This window comes from Heterodontus francisci, chromosome 46 (assembly GCF_036365525.1).
Source record: "Heterodontus francisci isolate sHetFra1 chromosome 46, sHetFra1.hap1, whole genome shotgun sequence".
NCBI classification, from domain to species: domain Eukaryota; kingdom Metazoa; phylum Chordata; class Chondrichthyes; order Heterodontiformes; family Heterodontidae; genus Heterodontus; species Heterodontus francisci.
Genome location: NC_090416.1, coordinates 14,771,794 through 14,785,182, shown reverse-complemented (window position 1 = coordinate 14,785,182; position 13,389 = coordinate 14,771,794). Strand labels below are relative to the sequence as shown.

The 13,389-nt window shown below is 45.2% G+C and overlaps 1 protein-coding gene across 1 annotated transcript; it reads right to left on the bottom strand.

Moving 5' to 3' along the window:
• Positions 1–610: 610 nt before the first annotated feature.
• On the bottom strand, positions 611–8,116 carry LOC137356742 (Ig heavy chain Mem5-like). Its single transcript, XM_068022473.1, has 6 exons — positions 7,942–8,116; positions 6,738–7,076; positions 6,329–6,634; positions 4,942–5,061; positions 4,737–4,795; positions 611–1,014 (listed from the first exon to the last, which is right to left on the bottom strand). The coding sequence occupies exons 1-6, from the start codon at positions 7,982–7,984 to the stop codon at positions 970–972; spliced, it is 912 nt and encodes a 303-aa protein (XP_067878574.1). The 5' UTR covers positions 7,985–8,116; the 3' UTR covers positions 611–969.
• Between the last annotated feature and the right edge of the window lie 5,273 nt (positions 8,117–13,389).

Sequence of the window (13,389 nt, the reverse complement as noted above, 5' to 3'; positions counted from 1 at the left end):
ACGGTTGACTGATTTTCTAATCTGAAGAGCGAATTGTGTTAACGTTTGTGATTATTTACATCGCCAGCAAACTGTTTTCAGTCACAGTGGATGGAGTCTGTTTTCAGAAATATTAGACACTAGCTTTACTTGGACGTGTACTAGAAGGGGACTAATTTTCAGGATGTGTGGAGATCACTAGGGTTTCAGAGTAAACTGCACAGCTCTTTAAACACCAGCATATGGGTAAGGGGCCGAATGGCCTCCCTCTGTGCTGTGTCTGTGATTCTATGATTCTAACAGGAGGTGAAACTCAACACAATTTTACTGCCGAAATCACTGGACTGCAATATCAAAGAGCAGGTTGATTTAAAATATTGTGTTTGAAGAGTAAATGTAACAGTGTTCACTCCCAGGACACAATCAGAGAAAGCTCGGCTTCACTAACACTGCAGCTTGAACATTAATGCAGCTTAAATCCCGAGTCAGTGTCTGAAATCTCCTGTCAGTCCTTCTGTCTATTTTTAACCCACACACATGTGCTCTCTAAAGGTCTTTGTAAATTGGTCTGAGAGATATCCTGAGCGAATCTCGACTGAACCATTAAACAACTGGAATCACAAACCTATCATTCATTTACAAATCTCTTTTATTATAATTGTAACTCGGACACTGATACATTGTAAAGATTGTTTGAACGATATCCCACTCACATGCTGTATAAAGATGTCCAATACAATTAAAAACTACCAATCCAAGAAAGTGGAAACATGTCGAGACTGAACTGAAACTGCAGGCGACATATCATCGTTAGAATAGCGGATATTCAGAGGGAATTCACAGATTCCGTTTTAGGTGCAATCGGAAAATTACGCCCAGATTTGGCTGAAATTGCCGCCAGTTGGACTGAAAGACTCTCCGGCCAAACAAAGGAAACTTTCTACAATACGTCATATCCCGGAAGCAGAGTGTGAGAGCTTCCTTTCCCCATCAGAGTGTGGGATCCGCGTTAACCGCCAGGCGAGCGTAAAGTGTCTGTGAGGGAAAACAGAAACCATTACCGTAACCCAGATCATCATCAGAGGAACAGGAGGAGGCCAGTCAGCCCCTCCAGTCTGTTCCGGCATTCAATTAAATCTTAACTCCATCTACCCGCCCTGGTTCTGTAACTCTTAATCCCCTTACCTCCAAAGAATCTATCACTCTCAGTTATGACATTGTCCAATTGACCCCCAGCCTCAACACATTTTTGGGAGAGAGTTCCAGATTCCCACTCCCCTTTGTGTGAAGAAATGCTTCCTGACATCACCCCTAGAACAGCCTGGCTCTAATTTTAAGGTTCTGCCCCCCTTGTATGCGAAGTTTCGCGACTAGGAGCCAAGTTAAAAAGTAGGACCTCAGAGGTAGTAATCTCAGGATTGCTCCCAGTGCCACGTGATAGTCAGACTAGAAATGAAAGAATAGTCAGGATGAATGCGTGGCTTGAGAGATGGTGCAGGAGGGAGGGGTTCAGATTTTTGGGACATTGGGACCAGTTCTGGGGGAGGTGGGACTATTACAAATTGGACGGTCTACACCTGGGCCGGACTGGAACCAATGTCCTTGGGGGTGCTTTTGCTAACGCTGTTGGGGAGGATTTAAACTAATGTGGCAGGGGGATGGGAACCAAATGAGGTCAGTGGAGAGTAAGGATGTAGTAACTAAAGCCTGTAAGGAACTAGATAATGAAGTCAGCGTGACTAAGGGAAAGAGTAGGCAGGGAGCAGATGATGAAAGCAAAGGGACTGGTGGTCTGAGGTGTATTTGTTTTAATGCAAGAAGTGTAGTAGGTAAGGCAGATGAACTTAGGGCTTGGATTAGTACCTGGGAGTATGATGTTATTGCTATTACTGAGACTTGGTTAAGGGAAGGGCATGATTGGCAACTAAATATCCCAGGATATCGATGCTTCAGGCGGGATAGAGAGGGAGGTAAAAGGGGTTGAGGAGTTGCATTACTGGTCAAAGAGGATATCACAGCTGTGCTGAAGGAAGGCACTATGGAGGACTCGAGCTGTGAGGCAATATGGGCAGAACTCAGAAATAGGAAGGGTGCGGTAACAATGTTGGGGCTGTACTACAGGCCTCCCAACAGCGAGCGTGAGATAGAGGTACAAATATGTAAACAGATTATGGAAAGCTGTAGGAGCAACAGGGTGGTGGTGATAGGAGATTTTAATTTTCCCAACATTGACTGGGATTCACTTAGTGTTAGAGGTCTAGATGGAGCAGAATTTGTAAGGAGCATCCAGGAGGGTTTTCCAGAGCAGTATGTAAATAGTCCAACTCGGGAAGGGGCCATACTGGACCTGGTATTGGGGAATGAGCCGGGCCAGGTGGTTGACGTTTCAGTAGGGGACTACTTTGGGACTAGTGATCACAATTCCGTAAGTTTTAGAATACTCATGGACAAAGACGAGAGTGGTCCTAAAGGAAGAGTGCTAAATTGGGGCAAGGCCAACTATACCAAAATTCGGCAGGAGTTGGGGAATGTAGATTGGGAGCAGCTGTTTGAAGGTAAATCCACATTTGATATGTGGGAGGCTTTTAAAGAAAGTTGATTAGCGTGCAGGAGAGACATGTTCCTGTGAAAATGAGGGGTAGAAATGGCAAGATTAGGGAACCATGGATGACAGGTGAAATTGTGAGACTAGCTAAGAGGAAAAAGGAAGCATACATAAGGTCTAGGCGGCTGAAGAAAGACGAAGCTTTGAAAGAATATTGGGATTGTAGGCACAATCTGAAACGAGGAATTAAGAGGGCTAAAAGGGGTCATGAAATATCTTTAGCAAACAGGGTTAAGGAAAATCCCAAAACCTTTTATTCATATATGAGGAGAAAGAGGGTAACCAGAGAAAGGATTGGCCCACTGAAGGACAAAGGAGGAAAGTTATGCGTAGAGTCAGGGAAAGTGGGTGAGATTCTAAACGAGTACTTTGCATCGGTGTTCACCGAGGAGAGGGACATGACGGATGTTGAGGTTAGGGACAGATGTTTGATTACTCTAGGTCAAGTCGGCATAAGGAGGGAGGAAGGGTTGGGTATTCTAAAAGGCATTAAGGTGGACAAGTCCCCAGGTCCGGATGGGATCTATCCCAGTTTACTGTGGGAAGCGAGAGAGGAAATAGTTGGGGCCTTAACAGATATCTTTGCAACATCCTTAAACACGGGTGAGGTCCCGGAGGACTGGAGAATTGCTAATGTTGTCCCCTTGTTTAAGAAGGGTAGCAGGGATAATCCAGGTAATTATAGACCGGTGATCCTGACGTCAGTGGTAGGGAAACTGCTGGAGAAGATACTGAGGGATAGGATCTATTCCCAAAGGGAAGAAAATGAGCTCATCAGTGATATGCAACATGTTTTTGTGCATAGAAGGTCATGTCTTACCAACTTAATAGAATTCTTTGAGGGAGTGACAAAGTTGATTGATGAGGGAAGGGCTGTAGATGTCGTATACATGGACTTCAGTAAGGCGTTTGATAAGGTTCCCCATGGTAGGCTGATGGAGAAAGTGAAGGCGCATGGGGTCCAAGGTGTACTAGCTAGATGGATAAAGAACTGGCTGGGCAACAGGAGACAGAGAGTAGCAGTGGAAGGGAGTTTCTCAAAATGGAGACGTGTGACCAGTGGTGTTCCACAGGGATCCGTGCTGGGACCACTGTTGTTTGTGATATACATAAATGATTTGGAGGAAAGTATAGAAGGTCAGATTAGCAAGTATGCAGACGACACTAAGATTGGTGGAGTAGCAGATAGTGAAGGGGACTGTCAGAGAATACAGCAGAATATAGATAGACTGGAGAGGTGGGCAGAGAAATGGCAGATGGAGTTCAATCAGGGCAAATGCGAGGTGATGCATTTTGGAAGATCCAATTCAAGAGTGAACTATACAGTAAATGGAAAAGTCCTGGGGAAAATTGATGTACAGAGAGATTTGGGTGTTCAGGTCCATTGATCCCTGAAGGTGGCAACGCAGGTCAATAGAGTGGTCAAGAAGGCATACGGCATGCTTTCCTTCATCGGACGGGGTATTGAGTACAAGAGTTGGCAGGTCATGTTACAGTTGTATAGGACTTTGGTTCGGCCACATTTGGAATACTGCGTGCAGTTCTGGTCGCCACATTACCAAAAGGATGTGGATGCTTTGGAGAGGGTGCAGAGGAGGTTCACCAGGATGTTGCCTGGTATGGAGGGCGCTAGCTATGAAGAGAGGTTGCGTAGATTAGGATTATTTTCATTAGAAAGACGGAGGTTGAGGGGGGACCTGATTGAGGTGTACAAAATCATGAGAGGTATAGACAGGGTGGATAGCAAGAAGCTTTTTCCCAGAGTGGGGGATTCAATTACAAGGGGACATGAGTTCAAAGTGAAAGGGGAAAAGTTTAGTGGGGGATATACGTGGAAAGTTCTTTACGCAGAGGGTGGTCGGTGCCTGGAACGCGTTGCCAGCGGAGGTGGTAGACACGGGCACGATGGCGTCTTTTAAGATGTATCTAGACAGATACATGAATGGGCAGGAAGTAAAGAGATACAGAACCTTAGAAAATAGGCGACAGGTTTAGATAGAGGATTTGGATCGGCGTAGGCTTGGAGGGCCGAAGGGCCTGTTCCTGTGCTGTAATTTTCTTTGTTCTTTGACTCATATAACAATAATTATGAATGTTAAAATTATATTAAAAATCAGTGAAAGGTAATCGTAACAATTTCATTCATATTTACCTCCTTTTCTTGTGCACGTGGTCTGGAATTCGGCAGTTCCTCATCTCTGTTCATGTTGCCTGATAGAAAGAGAAACTTAAACTGAGTCTCAATGTCCACAGTTCACACTGAACCAGTCCGCTAACGTGTAAAGAGCAAATAACACAGTAATAAATGGATGGATTGAGAGCGTCGCGGAGTTGCAGCGCCTCCCGACAATCGGTACCTGACTGCCGCTTCCTGCAGCTTTTTCCCGCGGTGAACACAACCATCCCGAGAAGGAGAAACGCCGCCGCCGACAAACTCCCGTAAATCGGTAAAGCGCAGGAGGTGTGCAGCGGAGAGTCTGCAAAAACAAACTGACGTTAAAGAAGTTTATGAAAAATAATTAAACAACTGAAGAAATTTGGCAAAACTGATGTGTAATTTCACACACAAGTCGGAAATTGGTTTTGCATCTTCCACCATCCTTAAATGCAGCAGACTGTTTAACTAGGAGAGAGACCGAGGGATAGATAGATCAGTATATAGAGATGGATCGATAGATGTATAGAGAGAGAGAATTAAATAGATAGGTACAGAGTTAGAAACATGGATGAATATAGAGATAGATAAATGGATAGATTGTGCAGAGATGGATAGAGAGATAGATATAGAGGCAGACAAATAGAGTTGGAAAGAGAGATAGATACAGAGACAGATAGAGAGATGGATAGATAAATAGAGACAGATGGAGCGATAGCTACAGAGACCGATCCAGAGATAGAGTAGAGAGATAGATCCACACATGTATAAATAAAGCATGTATCTTATGCTGCTCTTTTTAACCAGGACAGAAATGGCTAGACAGATAGATAGATAGATAGATAGATAGATAGATAGATAGATAGAGAGAGAGAGAGAGAGAGAGAGAGAGAGAGAAGGACAAAGCAGATATCTTATACCACATTGTTTAACTAGGACAGACAGAAATTTTGTCAATAATAAGTAGACAGACAGACAGATTAATAGAACATAGAACATAGAACAGTACAGCACAGTACAGGCCCTTCGGCCCACGATGTTGTGCCGAACCTTTAAGCTACTAGATAATTATATACAAACATGCTCAGAGAAAGTGGCGGACTGGAAATATAATCACATCTTCCAACTTTACAAAAAGACCAATCAGACAGACACTGACCTCCAACCATGAAAAAGTGTGGCCCAGCTGGACATTAGAACTCAAAAAATGGGAACAAGAGTAGGCCATTCGGCCCCTCGAGGGTGCTGCCCCTTTGAATCAGATCAAGCTTAATCTTCTGCCTCAACTCCATTATCCCGTCGAATCCCCACATTCCTTAATTCCCTTTGTGTCCAATAATCTATCAATCTCTGTCCTGAATATACTCAATGTCTGAGCACCCACAACTCTCTGGGGTGGGGAAAACAGATAGACTTGAACATTAGGGGAGATAAACACTGAATATTGATATGCGATAGGTCGATGATGAGATCATTATGTATGGACACGTGGAAAGACAGATGTTCGGAGTGTACAAAGTTTTACAGTTATAAAATCAGCCTCACATCAGCATTAAATAAATTAGTAAAGGGTCACTGTTAATAGTTACCTCTCTGAGATGAGACACTTTCACTGATATGATTCTCTGTAGAGTTGATTTGAACAGTGCAAATACAGACAACGCCGCTGCTCCACGTTTCCGCCGAGACGCTGATGTGACTCCTGACACTGTATGTCCCGTCCTCGTCTATTGCCCCGGAATCGGTCTGTCCCTCGCTAATCACTCCGGAAACATTCCAGAGGATGGGAAGGGAATGGGGAGACAGGCCTCTTACCAAACACATCAATGGGACCCTTTCCATGGAGGAAATTTCAGCCGGCGGCGGAATTAAGAGAAACACGGCCGGGCGACCCTCTAAAGTGGGAAAATAAAACGGAACCCGGAATAAAAATTTTAAAAGACACATTTTAACTGATATGTTAATGTCCAACTGAATGAAATATTCGTGAAGATTTACCTGTAACCACCAGCGTGGAGCCATTTCCAAATATTCGGGCCATGTTCTGGTAATTGCGGCTTGCACAGTAATACATCCCAGAATCATTTCTCTGTACATTTGAAATCACCAGAGCATAATTACCCGAATTATCATCAACCTCACCGGAAAACCTTCCATCTGCAGGGTAGTTTTTGCCCACTGTGTAAAGGAGCTGCATGTCCCTCCGGTGCTGCTGTCTGTACCAGAAGACATAGCTAGCTACTAACCTGGTGGTGTAGCAATTCAGTTGAACACGGCTTCCCACAAGGACTGTTTGAATCGGCGGAGACTGGGACAAGAAGGACTGAGAGACAACAACTGAACAGGAGACAAAACATATTCACGTCAGGTTATCGACCCCCGAAGACAATCTTTGGCCAAGTTACCGAAAAATCTAAATTTGCGTCGAATAGCGCATCGGGAGCGGATGTCGGAAAATCGGGCGCCCCGCACACTATTAAAATCCTGGGTAAATATGCGCCCGCCGTGTTGGCTGCGCCGTTTTTACCCTCACTTTCAAGAGGCGCAGACCGAGTCCATTCACCGCCAAATCTAGTTTTCTCACTAGGGAGGAACATGGAAACTGTCTGAAGTTGAGATTTAAAGAGCCTGTTTCAAGGCTACATTTTCCAGCTATGATTTTCCTCATCTCCCAGGAGGAAATTCAGTTTCGGATAAATTCCATTCACGGGTGTTAGTGATCCATGTCGCTGCATTGCCATTGACTGGAGAACATGGTTTTCAAACTAACTGAATACATTCGTTTTTTATATTAAAATTGCGCCCTTAGTTACATCTTATTGAATCCCACGGGGCAGAAGGAGGCCATTCTTCCCATCGTTTCTGTCCCGGCTCTTTGAAAGAGCTATCCAATTAGTCCCACTCCCCCATCCCCTGCTCTTTCACCCATATCCCTGCAATTTTATCCCCTTCCAGTATTTATCCAATTCCCCTTTTGAAAGTTACTATTGAATCTGCTTCCACCGCCCTTTCAGGCAGCGCGTTCCAGATCACAACAACTCGCTGCGTTAAAAATAAATTCTCCTCCTCTCCCCCCTCTGGTTCTTTTACCAATTATCTTCAATCTGTGTCCCTCTGCTTACCGACCCTCCTGTCACTGGAAACAGCTTCTTATTTCCTCCATCCCTTCTCCACTCTAACAGAATATGTCAGGATATCTCACCCTGGATGAGAAGGGACAAAGCGCAGACACCAACGAAGCTCATTGTCCCGTGACCCAGCCGGTGATCGCTGAGTTACCGGTCAGTAACTCACTGAGAAATCGCTCTCGTTAGATCGGTGCTGAAGGAGGTGTGAAATGAAGAGCGGGTGGCGGAAATTGCCCTCTGTGTTTATTAATAAATACACGACTGGGCTGGTAAATAGTGTCGAGGTAGAGACCTCTCTGTGGGTTTCCTGTTTTGACAAGGTCGAGTGCTGACACGCACACATACAGTATCTGTTTTACAAAAAGACCCACGTTTCTACACAGATTCGTTAGACCACACTGGGAGTTTCAATGCACAGTTCTGGTCTCCATATTAGAGCAACGTCGTACAGGCACTGGGGATGGTGTAATAAAGATTCACAAGGTATATACCAGAACTGAGAGGTTATGACTATCAGGAAAGGCTGTAAATGATATTAAATACACAACACAGAAACAGGCCACTCGGCCCATCTGCTTCATGCTGGTGTTTCTGCTCCACAAGAGCCTCCTCCCACCCCCTCTTCGTCTCAACCTATCAGCACATCCTTCTATTCCTTTCGCCCTCCTGTGTTCATCCAGCTTCCCCTTAAATGTATCTCTGCTATTCCCCTCAACCACTCCCTGTAGTAGCGAGTTCCACATTCTCACCACTCTCTGGGGAAAGAAGCTTCTCCTGAATTCCCCATTGGATTTATTAGTCACTATCTTATATTTATAGCCCCCTAGTTCGTATCTGCGCTTCAAGGGGAAACACATTCCCTATTTTAGACAATAGTGGATAGGATTCATTAAGACTGACCTGTAACAGGGGTGAGCACAGGTTTGAGGGATAGAGAATTCAGAGCCAATGAAGAAGAGTTAAGAGTGTAAAACAGAAACAGATAAGGCTCAAGGACAGAGTAAGAAACAGACTTGAGAACAAGAAATGACTGGATTTTGGAAAGGGAGGAGTCCTAACATTACTGAGAGCAAATTAATAATTTCACTGAATGCATTTCTGTTTTAATTGTAATTGGTTTAGGTGTAACCACTAAACAGGAATCTGAAAGCTCAAAAGACTGGAGTAAACCAAGTTCAACTTAATTCTGTCAATAATCCCCATTCTTTAATTTCCAGAACCATTCAGGTACTCAACTGTTCACACAAGTGAATCTAGATAAATAAAATTAACTGGCAGAATGGCTCACTGTCAAACCTAGCCCACTGCTTGAGTGCTGCGTACAGTTCTGGTCTCCACATGACAAGAAAGACGTGATTACACTGGAAAGGGTGGAGAGGAGATTTGTGATGATGTTGCTAGGATTGGAGAATTTTAGTTATGAGGGAAGATTGGATAGGCTGGGGTTATTCTATTTGGAACAGAGGGGTCTGAGGGGTGACTTCATTGAGGTGTAAAAAAAAGAGCCTAAACAGAGTAAATAGGGACGACCTATTTATCTTAGCAGAGGAGTCAAAAACCAGGGAGCATAGATTTAAAATAATTGATGGAAGGATTAGAGGGGAGATGAGGAAACGTTTTTTTCACCCAGAGGGTGATGCAGACCTGGAACTCACTGCGTAAAAGGGTGGTAAAGGCAGAAAATCACATTTAAAAACGGATGGCTAGAATCACAGAATCGTTACAGTGCAGAGGGAGGCCATTCGGCCCATCGTGTCCGCACTGGCTCTCCGAAAGAGCAATTCCCTCAGTTCCATTCCCCTGCCTCCTCCCCGTGACCCTGCACATTCTTCCTTTTCCTAGAACTGTCTAATTCCCTTTTGAATGCTTCAATTGAACCTGCCTCCACCACACTCTCAGGCATGTTGATGCCGTCCCTTTTATTGCACGAGGCACAGGTTTGCTCACAAGCCTGTTGTGTATCTACTTAAAGAGCTGTGAGCTGCCGGGCAGGAAGGTGGGATTAGGCTGGGTAGATCTTCATTGGTCAGCACAGATAGGAACGGCCTCCTTGTCTGTCGTAGATTTTCTATGATTTCTATAATGGTCCTATTTTAGGAAGCTAATTGCTGAAAATTTATGTCTGTATAAAATTCTTAAAAGCAGAAAACAGCAGTGAGAGTGAGTTTCCGGCAATTATCCACAAACTTCCGGCATCAAAATGCTAAACTTTTTCTCAATGAAGTGGAAACAAGTATCACTCAGACGTTCAAAAGACTCGTTAATTCATTCAGAATTTGCTTCAGAATGGACTGAAGAATCTTTCGAGAAAGCTGAAACTTAGCAGTGAATGGGAGCTACATGTGAGGAGGCGATGTGCTTGTTGGCGTCTCTCTGTCACCGGTGGCTCCTCCTGATCACACGTTTCAACCTCTCCTCGTAACAGAACTCCCTTATCCTTGGTATCATCCTGGTAAACTTCCTCTGTGCATTTTTCAAAGGCTTGCCATCTTTCCTGAATTGTAGTGCCCAGAATTTACCACAGTACTCTAGCTGAGCTCTCACCAGTGATTTATAACGTGATCACTTTGCTTTTTTATATATTCTGGTTATTCTACTTATAAATCTTTTTAAATAATTTTTTATTAATCATATCAACTTTCCCTTTGTCGATATGGAGACTAATGTCTCTCTGCTCACCGACACTGTCCGAACTCGTGTTATTTATGGTACACTGTCTTTCCATATTACTGCTCTAAATATTGCAGGCATTGTAGTCCCAGATGAATTTGGTTCACTGGCCGTGCACCCTTTCCTTCTTTAAGGCGCTACATGAATCCCGCCTCTTTGACCAATTTTGATCACCTGTCTGAATATCTTCTTATGTGGACTAAAGACACAAAGTACTCAGCAGGCCAGCCAGCAGGTGTGGTAAGAGAACCAAGAGTTAACGTTTCAGGTCAGTGATCCTTCATCAGAACTAGCAAATATTAGAAATGTCAAAGGTTATAAGCAAGTAAAGCAGGGGTGGGGCAAGAGATGGAAGGAGAAGATGTAAATAGGGCAAGGTCACAGAATAGCAGACCAGAAGGTCGTGGAGCAAAGGCAAACAATATGTTAATGGTGTGTAGTACAGATAGGGTGTTAATGGACTGAAAATTGAACAGCCGCAAGTACAAACATGAAAAAAGTGGGTAAGCAGACTGAACAAACTAAGATGAAATAAAATAAAATAAACACAAAACATATTTTTAAAAGGAAAAAGAAAAAAATAACTAAAAATAAAAGTAAAATGGGGGGCCCATCATGCTCTGAAATTATTGAACTCAATGTTCAGTCCGGCAGGCTGTAGTGTGCCTAATCGATAGATGAGATGCTGTTCCTCGAGCTTGTGTTGATGTTCAATGGAACACTGCAGCAATCCCAGGACAGAGATGTGAGCATGAGAGCAGAGGGGGTGGTGTTGAAATGGCAAGCAACCGGAAGCTCAGGGTCCTGCTTGCGGACTGAGCGGAGGTGTTCCGCAAAGTAATCACTCAGTCTGCGTTTGGTCTCCCCAATGTAGAAGAGACCACACTGTGAGCAGCGAATACAGTATACTACATTGAAAGAAGTACAAGTAAATCGTTGCTTCACCTGAAAGGAGTGTTTGGGCCTGGGATAGTGAGGAGAGAGGAGGTAAATGGGCAGGTATTGCACTTCCTGCAATTGCTGGGGAAGGTGCCATGGGAAGGGGGTGAGGTGGTGGGGGTAATGGAGGAGTGGACCAGGGTGTCGCGGAGGGAACGATCCCTTCATAATGCTGGCAGGGGAAGGGAGGGGAAGATGTGTTTGGTAGTGGCATCACGCTGGAGGTGGCAGAAATTGCAGAGGATGATCCTTTGGATATATAGGCTGATGGGGTGGAAAGTGAGGACAAAGGGAACCCTGTCGCGGTTCTGGGAGGGAGGGGAAGGGGTGAGGGTAGAGGTGCGGGAAATGGGCCGGACGTGTTGAGGGCCCTGTCAACCATAGTGGGGGGAGGGGGGGAGGCTCCTCAGTTGAGGAAAAAGGAAGACATATCAGATGTGCTGTCATGGAAGGTAGCATCATCAGAGCAGATGCGTCGGAAACTGAACAGAACAGAGCTGAAACTGGGAGAATGGAATGGAGTTCTTACAGGAGGCAGGGTGTGAAGAAGTGTAGTCCAAGTAGCTGTGGGAGTCAATGGGTTTATAATGAATATTAGCAGACAGCCTATCACCAAAGATGCAGATAGAGAAGTCGAGGAAGGGAAGGTAAGTGTCGGAGATGGACCATGTAAAGGTGAGAGAAGGTTGGAAATTAGAAACAAAGTTGATAAAGTTTTCCAGTTCGGGGTGGGAGCAGGAAACGGCACCGATACAGTCATCAATGTACTGGAAAAAGAGTTGGAGAAGGGGACCTGAGTAGGACTGGAACAAGCAATGTTTGACATATCCCACAAAAAGACAGGCATAACTCGGACCCATGCGGGTATCCATAGCAACACCTTTAACTTGAAGGAAGTGAATGGAGTTGAAGGAGAAGTTGTTCAATGTGAGAACAAGTTCAGCCAGGCGGAGGAGGGTGTTGGTGGATGGGGACTGGTTGGGCCTCTGTTCAAGGAAGAAGCGGAGAGCCCTTAAACCATCCTGGTGGAGGATGGAGGTGTAGAGCGATTGGACGTCCATAGTGAAGAGGTGGCGGTTGGGCCAGAAAACTGGAAATTGTCAGAATGAGGTAGGGCGTAAGAAAAGTCACGGATGTAGGTGGGAAGAGACTGGACCAGCGGAGAAAGGACAGAGTCAAGATAGGAAAAAATAAGTTCAGTGGGGCAGGAGCAGGCTGACACAATGGGTCTGCTGGGACAGCTTTCCTTTTTCCTCAACCCAGGATTCCCCCCCACTGTGATTGACAGGGCCCACAAATGTGTCCGGACCATTTCCGCACCTCTACCCTCACCCCTTCCCCTCCCTCCCAGAACCATGACAGGGTTCCCCTTGTCCTCACTTTCCACCCCACCAGCCTTCACATCCAGAAGATCATCCTCCGCCATTTCCGCCACCTCCAGCATGATGCCACTACCAAGTGCATCTTCCCCTCCCTTCCCCTGTCATCATTCCGAAGGGATCATTCCCTCTGTGACACCCTGGTCCACTCTTCCATTACCCCCACCACCTCATCCCCGTCCCATGGAGGTGCAATACCTGCTCATTTACCTCCTCTCTCCTCACTATCCAAGGCCCCAAACACTCCTTTCAGGTGAAGCAGTGATTTACTTGTACTTCTTTCAATATAGTATACTGTATTCGCTGCTCACAATGTGGTCTCCTCTTCATTGGGGAGACCAAACGCAGACTGGCGTGCAGATATCACCATCTGGGTCACACTGGTGCAAGCAGGACCCTCAGCTTCCGGTTGCTTGCCATTTCAACACCACCCCCTCTGCTCTCATGCTCACATCTCTGTCCTGGGATTGCTGCAGTGTTCCACTGAACATCAATGCAAGCTCGAGGAACAGCATCTCATCTACCGATTTGGCA

Excerpts from the sequence above, each read along its gene's own strand:
- LOC137356742 (XM_068022473.1), bottom strand. The coding sequence starts at position 7,984 with ATGAGCTTCGTTGGTGTCTGCGCTTTGTCCCTTCTCATCCAGG. Across the intron at positions 5,062-6,328 it reads AAGTGTCTCATCTCAGAGAG|ACTCTCCGCTGCACACCTCC; the intron begins GTAACTATTAAC and ends TTGTTTTTGCAG. Across the intron at positions 4,796-4,941 it reads CTGCAGGAAGCGGCAGTCAG|GCAACATGAACAGAGATGAG; the intron begins GTACCGATTGTC and ends TCTTTCTATCAG.